We start from the raw sequence: 15,911 nt of genomic DNA on the forward strand, positions 1-15,911 counted from the left end.
TAAGAATAAGTCTTTGATCTTCAGTATGAATCTCTCTGTATATTATTGGTATTGCTTGATCTATTACCTACTGGGTTGGGTTGTCTACCAAGAAGTTATTCCCAATGTTGAACCCCCTATGCAAAGATAATAAAAGTAAAACTGAAAGAAGAAAAAAATCTTCACACGAAACAACATATGAATTTAATATGTTGTTAATAAACATTTTTTTCTTACAGACTTTTGACAAAAGCATTCATTTAGTGCAAAGTTTCTGATCTAGAAATGGAATGACCAAAAACTTCACAATGGGGACAAGCTGAATAAAAACAAAACCCAAAAAGACACAAACAGAAGTTATTAATATGGAATCAAAATGGCCAAATAAATGAAGCATCAATGAAAACCTTCATTGCGGAAGGAGCAGTTAAATAGGAGAGCAGAAAATACTGACCTGGAAGTCAAGCTGGTTGGAGCAGGGATGAAAGCAGCAGTTTGGAGAAAAACAGATAGGGAGGAAGACAGCAAAAGAGAATAAAGGGAGGAACACATTAGTTCTGTAAAAATATAACAAGCAGATGTTATATCAGCAGATTTTTTTAAAACAAAAAAGAAAAGGAAAGGCAAGGGGGAAAGCGAGAAGTAAAATAAAATTTCTGTAGCAGTATATCCTTGCTGTGCACTGAATAAAACAGAAATTTTAAAGTAAAATGGCACCTTGTCATTTGTGGACTGTGAAAGCCCATCCATATTTATACCCGTCCAAATGTATACACGTACTGAATGGAACAAATAACTTAGGTGGGTATCGGCAGTGTCTGCTGCCACACAATGTCTCATCGTATATCACAAAGTTTTTGAACCAACATAGGCTTGATGACCCACGTTCAAGTCTTCCCATGAAAGCCCAAACAGCTAAACAATGTGGCAGCTTGTTCAAAGACAGCATTTAGAAGTTCCCGAAGCACCGTACCTAGTAATCCAAGACAGAGATTTGCCCCCTCCGGGAAATACAGCCCCTTCTAAAGCTGACGGCAATTTTTTCCTTCAGTCCGAAGAATAAGGTTAGTACTTCATCACTGAAAATACTCTGATGCTTGATAACTTATTTGTTAAAAAAATACCTAGCGTGCCATTTCAATTAAGTAAGACAAAAAAAATTCCTACCTGACACGCAGCTAGACTAATCCTTAAAGCTGTCACCAGTGCACACCTTTTCTTTCACTTACGAAAGGGAAATTTTTTAAAAGCCAAAAAAACCACTTTTTTTTTTTTTAAACACAATAATTCTGTCTGCTAATGTTTTGTCATTTATACAATAAATTTTCAGGGCTGTGTGGACTTACTTTAATCAGAATTCAAATGCAAATGAATTCAGAATTAATTAACCGTAGGCTGAACACCCCAAGAGCTTAAATGCACATCGATAGTTTTATCACCCAAAACTTAGAACTGCAAAGTGGGTACAAAAACCAAACAGCTTGTTTAAAAGCAAACTGCTTTTGTCTGATAGCTAGCACAGTATTTTTAAATGAACGTTATATTGTTGTAAGCTTTGCTGAGAAGCCAGGGTCAACCAAGCAAATGCCCAACCATCAAACATACCACTGGAGAAAGGCAGCTCCAAGGTTTTGCATTCTACACTGCGTTCTCATCGCTTCACCGTCAAGCTACAGCACTTCGCTCCTAAACCATCAGCAGTCTGGTTAGGATTACAATATTCATCCTGTAGCAGACAGGTCAGTTGACAGCCTCCTCTCTTGAAGAAGGTAGGTAGCACGCTAGTCCTGCTCTGTCCTTTATTACCAGCCTTTGCCCAAACTCCTTCTGGCTCCTTGGGGATGACTAAAGTGAAGAGCCCACTGTGTCCTGAATTGCGTTTGGCAGCTTGAGGGGCAGTCTAGTCTCTCCAGCAAGGGCACTCAAAGCAATTGGTGACAATGGATTTTTAAATATGGCTTGCCTGAGAAAGTAATTATTAATCTAGCTCTTTTCCTCCAAATACGCCACTTCCCTACATGGAATTTGTCTTCCCATTAAAAGAGGTTCCAGACAACGGCCGGAATGTTATTTACAGTGTCAGGACCCATGAGCAAGGGCAGCCTTTCTGCTCCTTTTTCATCCTCAGCTTCACACGTGCCCGTACAGCGTCCTTCTTTCTCCCAGTCGTTGTGATTTGCTCCAGAGGTCACAATGCAGGCAATAGGAAACCTGCATTTCTTACATTCTGAGAGCGCTTAGTTGCAGTTCTCGCCCCTAAGAAACCACTCAATATAAGCAACATGTTTGCACAGATATTTATGGAATGTTAAGTAAGGTAAAATTAACACAGAAAAGACATGCACACAGGTTGCTAACAGCACACTATCCCTGTAAGAGCACAAGACTGAGGAATAATCTGGTTCCCAGGACTGAAATTGTGCATGCAATTGCAGGCAGCCACACCTCAAACAGGTGCATAAATTTATCAAGCCGCATCTTAAAACCAGTTAGGTTTCTCATCCCCTTCGTTTCTTTTAGAAAGCACCTTCATTCCTTTGAGAATGAGAAAATGTTTTCTTCCTTTCTTTCTCTTTTCAGCCTAAATTTATTAATGGATAATTTATATCCATTGTATTACGTGGCAACACTCTTTTACTAAAATCACTCTTCTTTCACCGCAGTGCTTACCCCTTCACGTATTTACAGAGAACAAGCATCCCCACCGAGCCTGTGTGTTGCCAGAGAAAAAACCGCTGTTGTTTCGACTCCTCCCGTGACACGAGCGCCCCGCTCCCTGCCTACCCCACAGCCCTCTCTGCACCTGTTGCCAGCTTTAATTCAACCTTCTCGAAAATGACTGATGAGAAGTACACAGCGGAGCGTTCCATGTGGAGTCCTGCTAGTGCTTGATGACATTAATACCTTCCTATCCTTACTGCAAACATTTATTCTGACATGCCAGGACTCACACCTCATTATTTAGATGGCTGCTTCATTATTTAGATGGCTCATAATGACACTGTCATAAGCAAATTCCCCCAATCTTTCTCTTCTGAAACTGTATCGAGGATCGTCCTTAGCGTACAGCACGCAGTCTTACTGGTCCTAATTTCACAATCATGCATTTTGTACTATTGCATTTCACTTGATTTCATGATTCAAACTCCCTAGCACACTTCATAAATACACTTTTTATTCTAACACTGTTAATAGAAGCATCAAACGATATGCTCCTTCCATCCTGACAGTTCCTTTCCAGTCGCAGTCCCTTTGGCTAGGCCCTTCGCCTTAAAATTTAAGCTGATCACTATCTCACCCAGTTTCAGCTACATTACCAAAAAAAACCCCAAACCAAACCAAAAATCCACACCACATTTCCTTTGTCAAGAAGACCAAAGAAAAACATCCAGCTAAGGTTACCAAAGGTACATTATGCTGGGATATATTGCATTTAATTTTAACCTGTTCTTATTATAAACATATTAATAATGAAACATGTAATAAAAGTTATCAAGCAGCTTTAGTATAGGAGGAGGAATTGGTTCTCCGATGTAGCAATAAGAAGTTATAAAACACAAAATGAATATATATACAATTAAGAAACAGACCAACACGTTCGTATACATGAGGACTAGCATGAGTCATGAATCTTAAGTGATGCAAATCAGAAGCGTGATCGTTTCTGAAGCAAGAAAATCGCATTAAAACCAAAAGAATTATCATTCATATGAAATATTCAGGATTATTAATAATGTTCAGCTGCCAAATAGCATACATTTATAAATTCAATTGCCCATATCTTGAAGCAGATATTTCTGCCCTTGGGTATTTGACGCTTTCTGTGTCAATACTTTCTGATAAATAGTAGAACATTAGTATTCATCATCTTGTCTTAATTCTTATTTGAATTTGTAAATTATAACTTTGTTACAAATGTTTGTACTTTTCAAGATGATTTATACGAGTACACCTCATTACGCTGATGAATTTATATGTGAGTGTAATAAATATTGTGAAGACACCATAGCTTGCAATACTCTAGATTGTCACTCTCAGAAATTTATGTTTGTAAATTTTGAGAATTTATGTTGTTGCAATTATCTTGCAATGCAAAGATGTTGGCATAGCAGTGAGCATGGATCCCAGCAAGCTATTAACCAACAAATATGTTTCAAAAGAGCATTTGTTTTCCTAAAACACCCCAGAGAAGCCCTTGCATCTGAAGTTAGGGGAAATGTTGAAGATACGTGGTTTCTGATTAAAAAAAAAAAAAAAGGAGAAAAGTAAGGAGAGAAAATAGCAACCTAGAGCACATTACATGAATTACAAAACAGCAGGACAAGAAGGAAAGAACATTTTCAAATATGCTTCTGTTAAAGTTGCAGTCATTTTTGCAATGCTTTATTCCCATAAAGTGGGTAAACTGAGCTTTGGCTCCACCTCTTCCCTTCAATAATGAGCCAATCAAGTAGTCATTACAAGCAGAAAAACTAGTAGCACTTCATAAAATGTTACATCAATTTACACTCCACCCACCCCCTAGAAAGGGGAATTTCAACATCAAAGTTCCTTCTCTAGGGACACCAACAGGTGGCACAGTTATATACACATTTAGATCTTCTGGCCAATATTCTTAGAAAATAAGGAAGAGGGAGAGAAGATAAATTAAATTATAGAGAAACCTAAAGTGAGCCTGATTGGATACCCATTCTCTAAAAATATCTCCCTACTACACCTTTATATTGCTGGCAGATTGCCAACCTTATTGTGCCAACCTTATTGTGCCAAGCAATGAATTTGTGCCCGTCTTTATGCGTGGTGGAAAGTCGCTTTAAGACTCCATTACCAAGTAAAGGCAGTAACTTCTGTTGATTAAATCAATAATAGATACTTTTTTACGCAAATTCCCATTTACAATAATTAACTTACATACACTGTGCGTACAGGAATTTGGAATTAATCTTGAAAGCTGTACATAAGTTAAATCAAGGGAGAAACTGCATTAAAGCTAATACAGCTTACAAATCTCAGAGCATGACGATTCCCAAAAATTGCAACATACTACTGTCGTTAGCTGGTCATGCCACAGATACCTTATTGTAAGCATTACAGAAGCACTTAAAGGTTCATAGCAAAGCTTAACTACTTCATCATATTCAAAGTACAGTATGTCCTGTACCAAAAGTCTGTGCTTACTCAGTGGTACCAAATTATTTTCTGAAAAGTTAGTTCAGGATCAACACCCTCATTAACAATAACAGACCGGAAATTGGTGTCCCAAAATTTCACTGATAGAAGTCCATTGATTTTTTTTTTTTTTTTAAATAATATAAAAATAGAAAATTCTGTCCAGTAGGTAACCCATTCTAAGGGTTCTCAGACAACAACAGGTTGTATACTGACAAGGCCACAGTAAGACCTCTCCATCCCTTGGTTCCTTGTTTCTTTGTAATCATTGATTTGTAATCAATAATTCGCAAGTTAATTCAAATAAATCTACTTCTCTGAATTGATTCTCTATCTCTTTTTATATAAAATATTTAAATCACACAGTCGGTTTCCACCAGCTTGGTCCCACCTGGTGTCACTACATTACAAGCACAGGTCTGTAACTGCCCCTACAGTACGTGCACCGATGGGTGGAACTGGCAGCACTTTCTTGACCACACAAATTCACTAATCGCGTTACCTTTTTCCAACATGCCGCTTTAGGATTTAGGAGAGCTTAGGCAGAACTCACAGTCATGGTGCACAAAGTGACCACCCTTCATTACTAGCTACCTCTGGTATCTGCTTTACACCTTAGAAAGGATGCGAACAGCAGAGTATTCTAGACTCCCTCTGATGTCATGAGTTATCCTCATGTAAACACTCAGTTCTATTTCAAGTACAAATCCTTTTTTCTCACTTTAAATTTGAGGTCTTGGTTCTCATGACACTTTGACTGATAACTATAAACCGTTCACTATTAGCATTATTAAACCTTTGCCAAATGTCTGCAGAGAAAGATAAATTTTGGCAACAGATAACTGTGAATGTTGTTGATATGTCATCATCAGTAAGAGATGCTCTACACATCTTCCTTTCCAAGCTGGGTTCCTTCCCCTACGGTGACCAACATTTCTGGCAGATCTTCCCCCCTTTCATAGTAATTCTCCCTAAGGGACAGAGCAGTGCTATGTCTTCAGTGGAATTACAGCAATAATCACAGCAATAAGACCCCTTAAACTGCTCTTTTGGAACCATGAAGCATTTCTGACTTGATCACTAGAAAATAATTATATAAAATATTTGAAAACATAAAACTCCTTCTTTCATTTACCTAAGAGGTGCTAAGTACATGAAGAAATAGAGCCATATAAATTGCTTATCAATCAAATAAATTGTAGCATACTGTATGGGAGAAGGATCCAAGAATCATTTAATTACAAAGGGCGTGAGATAAATGGATCCCAAAGCCCTCCAGTCTCCATTAAGGGAAGACTGTACAACTTTCCCAGATGTAAGACAAACACTGCCTGGTCAACGTCAGAAAATGTTCATTTGAAGTGGGCAAAGTCTGCAGAACCACTGTGAAGTAGTTACAAGTACTATTAAATAGGCATGAGACTGATCAGACAGACTTACCGATACTTTTCAGGACCTCTGAGAACTAGTGATGCTGTTCACACTGAAGAAACGTGTGCGGGGACGGTTTTGATTTACTGGTTACTAAAAGGCAGGATTGCTCCCCAACAAGGTTTTCTTCAAGGGTTGCTGTCACTGTAAACTGCCTATGGCTTTTCCTATATGTTCCTTTCACGGAGACTACTAAAAAAGTGGAAACCTTAAATTGTTCCAGTCAGCAGACAGGAGATGCAGGTTTCAGGTAGCCTTTTTCCTTTCTGATTCAGTTTTACAAGACATAACAAATATTCTGTTAAAAAACATATTGTGCTCTGCAATGAAGATTAAGCAAATAAAAAGCCACTCAATGTAAGATAAATAATACAAGAATTACCTTTCTAACTCAGCAATTTTCTTATCTTTGTCGTTCTTCTCATTCTCTACTTCCTTGAGTATTTCTAGAAGTCTGTCAACCTCAGCCTGAGCTTTGCCACATTCTTCTCTATAGTACGATGCCTCTTTGTCGAGCTGTTTCATTCTGTCTGCAAATTCTGGATTCATCCGTGCCTCCTCTTCAGCCTCATGAGCCTTCAGAATCAATATTTAAAAAAAAAAAAAAAATAAGGATGACAATAATTTATATAGTTTTAAGAGCTTTAATTCTTCGGTCTTGGAGTTCAAATTTTCATTAAAAAGGATTATGGGTATTTCTGCCTGATGACAATATTTTCTACAGATTATAAAAAGGAATGAAAATATCTTCATAGTCTAAAATTACAGTCAAACGCTATCATCCTGAAGGGGGAGGGGATTTATTAAGGCTTTTTACATATTAAAGTCACCATATTTCAAAGGTGGTTTCGAAATTAAAAAAATCACCTTGTAATTCATTTAATTCACATTAAGCTTTTAAAGTGTTTCAAATATATAGGCAATTTCTTAATAAAGCATAGTCTGTCTTTTTCCCCATACATACACACACAGACTTCGTCGCTGTGTGCGTATATATATGTGTACATAGATACATGCTGTAACTTGCATCACCAGACGTCTGAAATGCAGTTTGATTCAAAGAGTTTAAAAGGAAGAAATTGTTTTTATGCAGTGCTGTTTTTAAAAGACAAACCAATAAACTAGAAAGTTGCCTTCAGCAGACATTTTACCCAATAATCCTTTTTCTCTTGTCATTAATACTTAACCTGAAACATCAGAAGAACAAGCCCGTCGTGAAAACGGCACAAACCTGGCACACACATGCATGGATGGGTGGCAGTTTCACAGACAAGAAAGAACAGCAATGAATACAACAACAACAGCACAGAGCCCAACCGTACTCCCATCAAACCTAACGGCAAAAACCCAATTAACTTCAATGGGAGCATGATCTGGCATCAAGTGCTTTAAACTGTTGGCTGGAATAATCACAGACAGATGGAAACAACGATGCACTGCAATGCTTAGCCTACCCCTTGCTTCCCATTATTCCTAATTGGCATCTTGAAAGAGCAGGCAAGGAAAAAACAAGTAGTTTAAGGCAGTGCACATTAAACATAGAAAATTCAGATAACATTCTCTTGACATACAGGAATTTTACAGAAATTCAGGATATTTAGAACTGAAGGTCCTCCAACTATCTTATTACTCAGAGAAGACGTGGACTTATTTATCTTCTTAATTTCAGGGAACAGACAATGCAAGCAAGCAAGGAAAGAAATGCAGATCAAAATGAAACATGCGTGTTTTGGAAAGAATTAGTATAAACTACAGATACTAGAAGGTTCATATTCTTTGCAATGGTTAAAAATTTTCTGTATAAATAAAGACAAGTCTGGGTTTAGTATAAATACAACAATTTAAAAAATTGAAATTACTACAGAAGAAACTTAGGGTGTTTGCATGTAACATATCATTTAAGCATGAGGATAATAAGAAAAAAGATTGTCGATTGTAACTGTTGTATATCCCACTGTGAGATTTTTATTCAGAAGAAATAAATAGTTACCAAAATAAGTCAAGGGAATGACATGAGAAGCTTACTAAACTCACTGTCCTTGCTCTTCAAATTCTCTATTTTGGATAATAATTCATGCTCCAGCCCTGAATTCTATGCTGATACGCGACTTTACTAACACAGAGCTCGTTTCCAGTGAGTATCTTGACTTCACTGCTTGGGGGAGATGCTAGCAACAGATTCCTTTTCATCCTTATAAATCTTCCTGCTTTAATAATAAACTGATTTATTTTATACCAGGTGTTAATTATGTAAAGAAATTTATTTTCAGCTAGCTTCGTAATTTTTTGTAAATGTAATACTCAGACTCAGGGCTAATTATGTGAGAGATTGTGTACCAATTTCCAGCTGCAAACCACTTCAATTCCATCAGCTCTATTAAGAAATTAGGCAATGCTTTATCTCTCCAAAATGAACGCTAGGTGTTTCTTTGCAAAGAATAATTCCATATGTAAAGGTAAATTCACTCTAAAAAAAAAAAATACAACCCAACTCCCACCTTTAAGACGCTAAGAAAGCTACGCAAAGAGCATGTTGTTCCCTATCGCTCTTCAGATTTCTCCTCCTCTCTTAAGGGTAAATCCAGAACTTCACAGTTCCCCTCTAGAGGCTGTCTACCACTCTCACATTCCTCCCTGTCACCTTTCTTTCCCTTCTGTTCATTTTAGTGTAAAATTCACTTATTTACCAGCCTTGCTTCCATCATTTCATAAACAGGCAAAATGCCCATCTTCCTGCTTCTGCCCACTCCTTTCTGCACTGCAGTATACAGGAACTCTCAGCTTCCGCCCAAACTTCCAAACTCCCCTCCCCCCCTTTTTTTTTAATGAAAAAAACGTGGTTTTCATTACCACACTGGACTTTCTACCATGAAAATGCATAACTGGGCAAGAACATGATAGAGTCACCAATGCAAAGGTGCCAAAAGTTCAACTACCATAGAACATTCCTGTCACACAGCAGCTCAGAGACGTGCCGAGCACATTATCTACTGCACAGCTTATAACCAAAACATCACCTTAAATAACAGATACAAATTATATTCTTCTGTTTAGCCCTATCATCCTTGTTCGAATGCACGCTAAGGAAATTAATGTTAAATTCAAAAGTATTTTCCATTCTTGTGCTTTCTGTGGTACTCATGCCATTCCATATTTGTCGGATGTGTTTTTGGAAAATTCCATAGCACAAACTTAGTCATTGTATTTCCCTGTGGTTCTCAATACAAAACGGAACCTCTAAGATACGACTAAATCCAATATCATCAAGTATGGAATCTATACAGGGTTGTGAGATGCAGCACAGTTAGCCATAATGTCACATAGAAATCAACAGAAGCATTCAGTTCAAAGACAAGTAGAATACTATTCTAATCTATTAAAAAAATCAAAACCCCCCAGTATTGCAAACCACCAATTAAGTTGGTTGCCTGTACTTTTACAAGCCCTTCCTATAGAATAGTTTTGGACTATTGGCAGGAACCAGATTTCTACAAGGGCATTGCCTTAACGAAGAAGGAAAGGAAAGTTAGTTAAAAAGGGAGAGCAAGAACATAAAGCTTTTTTTTAAAAGAGCTTTCCACAGGTGGTACTCTGACTTCCAGCGAGTCCCTAGAAGGGAATCTTCATGTCGCAAACAAAGATGATGATACCACAAGAGAGCAAAACACGATCCACCCGACATTCCCAGGACAAAGGCACAGAATCCCTCATAAGAGCCCTATTAGATTTTATGGCTTTGAAAGATGTGTTTGGATTTGAACGAGGCGCCTTTTTTTAATTGTTATATACGGATCAGGGGTGATTTGTTGACAGATGGACCTTGCCTTTTGAGGTCAAACAGTAAGCCCAAAGGAGCTGGAGGCAGCTCAGCTGATACTGACTCTGCTGGCGCTCGGACAGGGCAGACGTCTTTGGCTTTTCTGCGGGCTGTGGATCACTTCTAAGCAGAAGCTGCATGGTTATCACCTGAACCAGGAATCCCTACCTATTACTGCTGTCCTCTCTCCTACCTGTTTTTTTCCATTTCTGTTGCCCTTTTTCTCCTTAAGTTCTCTGTTTTCTTGGGGAGTGTACATTTTCTGGTTTTATGGGTCTTTTATGGGTGAGAGCGACTGGTTCATACATACCTTTCAGCAGCAAAGTAATTGATCTCTTAATCTGTACCTGTCAATGACAATACTTGTGTGTGCAGATTAGGCTAGCTTCAAAGTAGCACACTTGGTTTATGATGTTTTGTCTGTCAGTCTTGTGCCTTTGTTGTATGTTATTTTTACAATTCAATAAAAATAGCATATCACTCTACTATTAGAATTTCACTAATTCTCACAGTAATTCTGTATCTGTTTTGACATTTGCTTAGTAAGTACTCCAAATACTTTAGAAGCAAAGTAAAATTTCCTTATGTAAACCACAAATTTCCTACAGAAACACTGTAATAGTGTGGCACAAACATGCAAGATGAATTATTTAGTCTATTAAAATTTTATGGTACAATCATGCATGCATTATTCTGCATGACAGAAATGGATGGATAGATAGAGTACTTTATTTTTAAAGCTTCAGACATAAACGTACACAGAAATCAACCGAGTACTTAATTAAAAAGAAAAAAGGAACAGCAGAATTTACATGCAAGAAATTACTTTCTAAGATCCTTCAAATCTTGTTACTTTCAGTAATAAACTAAAAAAATTGCTGTCACCATAATTTTTTTTGTAGTCTCCTTAAAGTTCAAGGGTTTTTTTATTTAACTTCAGGGACTGCTCTGAGCAATTCAGAGTGGATTCTGGAAATACTTTAAATTTTAATCTGAGATTGCTCTGATGGAGCACTTCAAAAATTAAGTCGTTACTGTTCAGAAAAAGGTTCACCAGAACTCAAAAGTAAGTATATTGTTATATTTCATTACAGGATAAAAACAATCACGTAACTTCTCATAATCAATTTTGTGCAAGAATTAATAGGGTATTTCAAAAAGTTCACCTTTCAAAACAAACATGGAAAAACGTGTGCCCAATTCTGCTCACGTTTTATTCACACAGGTGAATGCTGCGAAACCATTTACTACAGAGTGTGCAGGATTTGCACCCCTCCTGCATCATCTGCACTTTGGTACACAAATGTGTAAAAGAATAAAATACTTCTATCTATTGTTGTTGGTTAAAAACACTAGATTCAGCAATAAATGAAAGTCTTGGAGTTGATACCTGTGCGACGTAGTAGAAAAAACACATCCCACCACAAAAAATGCTGTATTACTGCATGGGCTGAGAGAGGTCTACTCAGAGATTGACTCTTATTTCTCTGACACATGTAAACAAAAGAGCATTAACACTTCAGTTTTTTAATTTTAGATTGCCGTCTGTTTTTTTATAACACTATTATGCTCCAAAAAAAAAAAGTCAAGGAAACATTCTATCAAATAAAGTATCATAAGGACTTGCAGCACAAAACAAATTATTTCAGGTAACTGCTATTATGGCACCTCAAAGAACAACGGTGAAGCCTTGGCCTTGCGGAATTCAAAGAATATGTTGTCGTTGACTTCAATCAAATCACATTTTCATTTCAAGACCTTAGGTGGGTTTGAGGGAGAAGAGGATCATCACTACTTACATTTTTTAAAGTAGACCGATATATGGTCTACTTTAGTAGACCAATTCTTCTCCTACATGGTAGGAGAAGAAAGATGATGCGCAAGAAAAGTTTATTTAAGAAAACCTGTCTCATGGATATACTACAATTGTTGCCTGGTGCCGAAGGAAAAGGTCTTGCATCCAGTATTTTGGAACTGCCGCCAGGCTGTCTTTATGAAAATCGAGCACATACAGGCAGAAAAAATAAAATAAAAAAGGACTGACTTTGGAATACCACACACAAATAGACTAGGAAGTAACAAACAAATTCCATACAGCAGAATAACTAATATTGAAATAATGACTGGAAAGTCTTTATGATAATTAAGGGAAAAACTAACACAAAAAAGACTCCAGTCCGAGAAGACGTGCACAGTAGGGGTGCAAATGATATGAATAGAAACAGAACTACCACAATGGTGATCCAAGATGATACAGAAAAAACAGTTTTATCGTTCAAAGGGAAAAGCTCTTTGACCAGCAGCGTGCTGGATGGTAGAGGTGATAATATCAGGTCTTGTGCCACTTACAATCAATTTATGACTGGATTCTAAAAACAGTTAAGCAGCAACTTCAGAAGTAAATACAGGACATTCTGTGCGACTCTCTTTTCCCATAGTAAGTCATGACGTATCCCTTACATGGCTAGAAGCTACAAAACTTAGCAATAACAGACCCCAAAGCTGGAATTCTGGTGCACTGACATTAAAGGCAAAATTCCCGTTGACTTCAGCGAAGGCAATACCTTCCCTGAAGCACAGGAGGACATGACTTAATCTGCAAACCCAGTTCTTCTATATGTAATATCCCAATGACACGATAATACCAACTATGATTCCTATCTAAACTATGGCTTGTAAATTGCTGTCACAGTTACATCATTTTTTGTCCCGTGATGCTCACTGCACATTAAATGTAACAGTCTCAGCCAAAAAAAAAGAAAATGGTTCTCTGCAGAGAGAATGTTTGTTACTGCTCTTCCTCAAATCAAAAAAGGAACAGTCAAGTCAAAAGGGCAGATATTGCACAATTAAAGCAGACATTGGCAAGAATAATAATGCCAAATCAGCTGAAGTAATACTGTTTGGCTTTTTCAAACACTGCCCTTTGCATTCATCTTTTTACATTTCAGCATTTTCTTAGACTGAATAAATGTTTCCATATTCTTAACATACAGATGCAGTCTTTTATGAGTAAAACTGATCTGAACTACGTTAATCGTATGGGCTTTTGACAACAGTAGCAGTCGCTGCCTAGATGTTGTTATTCACATAATCAACTCAGTCACGTAAGATAAACTGAATAAATCAGAAGTTATTGAAGTTTGAAGGATCAAATAAAGTACTGCAGAAGGAGGAATTACAAAGCAAAGCAAAGCAAAAAAAAAAAAAATTAAAATCATCTGCATGCTTTTTCTAATGGAGAAGTTGAGGACCCAAAGGCTAGGATGTTTGTTTTCCCAGAAATACTGTATGCACCTATTTAATACATTCCATATTCTTAAAATGGCCTTCAAGTCCACAAAGTTCATTTCTTTGGATATAATGAGTATAGCATAGTGAGCGTCCGAAGTATTCTGCAAAGCTCCACAGAGGAAGAGCACGACACAGTAAGGTAATGGATCCTCATGCTTTCGTATGTTACAGCGGGCATTTTAAAGAAGAACTTACTGGATTGTACATCTGATTGAACAACTGTTCAGCTTGCTACATTGCAAAGTTGGAAGGGAGTGAAGCACAGACAGGAAAAGAAGGAAAGATTCAGGAAAACAGCATTAGCTCAACAAAACCAGTGCATTTGCACAGAAGAACTTGTCATAAAAAAGTAGAAATTTAAGATTCTAAACATTCCTTGGTGAAAGTGAGAGGCACTGAGGAAACATAAATGTTGACTTTGGCTCCTAAAAAAGAATAGCTGGAGTAAGAAATTTAAGGTTTGTGTTACTTTCCCTTTCTCAAGTTAAATAACCCATGAAATAAAGAAAGGTGTCCACTTTTGATGATACATTAAGTGCTGGTCTCAAGCAATGAATCACGAGAAGTGCTTTTGGCTGAGGCTGCAATTTATCACCAAAGCTTCAAAGATGGTAATAATAAAAGATTAATTAAATTGTATCATTAAATTTATTGCTTTCTTTTTGTTTAACACAAGACTGAATTTTCTATGCAGAATGACTTTTGAACAGTACAGCTTGGCAAAAAGTACTTTAGCAACTGCAAATACGTCAGTAAGCAAGTTAATTTAAGATAATGAAAAACAACAAAAGGAGGAAATTCTAGAGTGGATACTAAGATTATATATATATATATACACACACACACATATATATATAAAAAACCACTCAACTACCTATTAGGTAATTCCTGCTGTTCTTTCACTAGTAGCAATACAAAGCAAGTCAATTAAAAATCTGTGGAATTTTGGCAAAAACAGCATTGAGCATTCTTCTGGGGTTTATGATTTTTTTTTTTTAATTTTATGAATGTCAATCCATAATCTTTGTCACAAAAAGTTTAATAAGCATGTCTATGGTTTTAAACATTATTTTGTGTACCAAAAAACTGCACAGTCACACGAATAATTACTCTTTATGAATATCCTATTTATGACTTTTTGAAATGTGTCTACTCTATAAAATTCAAACAGTGGGTTTAGAATCAGCATGTTTTCTCCTGCTGAAATGCAAGCAATCCAGTTATGTAATACGGCAAATAGTTGGATCTAATTAGATCCAATCAAAAACATCCTTATTATCAATAAATGAATCTTATTCTCTCCAAAAACAGGAAGGAGAGGACTCGAGGGAAGAGGCTCTTTTAAAATATTTTTTTTTTAAAAATTTAGCGATTTTGTTTGGACTTGCCTCTTGTCCACGTTTTCTTTCAGGCACAGAACTTATTACCATTAGTGCTCATGGAAAACTAACTCCTAGCGCAGAATGTGCACAGAATACTAGCTTCATGTTTATTAGTATAGTTGTTTAAAACGTACAAATCAACATTAAACTAGGATGATTTTAAAATACCGTAATGAAAAGTGCCTTCTCTGTGCCGTGAGAGGAGTACGCAATCTGTGTTCAAGTTTCTCAAAAGAACAGACAGCCCTTTGGAGTCACGTTTGAAAAAGAGATCTAAACTGTGCCCGTTCCTTCTGGCTTCCGTAGCGGTTAATGCTCGCACAGAAGCACACTTAGGGGACACGCGGGTTAATTTACTCCGAACTGTGTTGATGTTCCCTCCCGCTCTAACACAGACGCATGCAAGAATAACCCCGATTTCTGTCTCAGTTAGTTTCCTAAGGAGTGAAAACACGGTGAAGGTAGATTTCTGGAGACCAATTACTTTTTAACACAGGATATTTACAGGTTTGAACATAAAGTATTTTATTAGAGAAAATGTGAATTGAAAATTACTGTTTGGAGTCTACTATCATTAACAGTCACTGTTTCTGTTCAACTAAACGTGCCCACAAAGAAGGCTGTAACTACATTTTATTGTGGAAATACCTGGTCTCCTACAAATGTTGGGTGAATTTCCATTGGGGCTTTACGCTGTATTTATGATATAATAAAACTATTATGTTTTCGACATTCATTTAATAATCCTTTGTATTTATACACAGGGAACATACTCCCTTTTTATACGAAAGACGTCCCAGACGCTCTCTGACTTTTATAAGTGCTTATTTTTCCATGAC

General features: G+C 37.0%; 1 protein-coding gene across 1 annotated transcript in view; it reads right to left on the reverse strand.

Annotated features, from left to right (window-relative positions):
- The window catches only part of ERC2 (ELKS/RAB6-interacting/CAST family member 2), a 370,025-nt gene that overhangs the window by 148,355 nt on the left and 205,759 nt on the right, over positions 1–15,911 (reverse strand). The window contains exons 12-15 of the mRNA XM_054216425.1: positions 13,886–13,921; positions 8,034–8,063; positions 6,962–7,155; positions 434–445 (exon numbers count right to left, since the gene is read on the reverse strand). Coding sequence (XP_054072400.1) covers positions 434–445; positions 6,962–7,155; positions 8,034–8,063; positions 13,886–13,921 — 272 coding nt within the window. The remainder of the gene's footprint in view (positions 1–433; positions 446–6,961; positions 7,156–8,033; positions 8,064–13,885; positions 13,922–15,911) is intronic.

The sequence above is a fragment of the Rissa tridactyla genome, chromosome 10 (assembly GCF_028500815.1).
Source record: "Rissa tridactyla isolate bRisTri1 chromosome 10, bRisTri1.patW.cur.20221130, whole genome shotgun sequence".
NCBI classification, from domain to species: domain Eukaryota; kingdom Metazoa; phylum Chordata; class Aves; order Charadriiformes; family Laridae; genus Rissa; species Rissa tridactyla.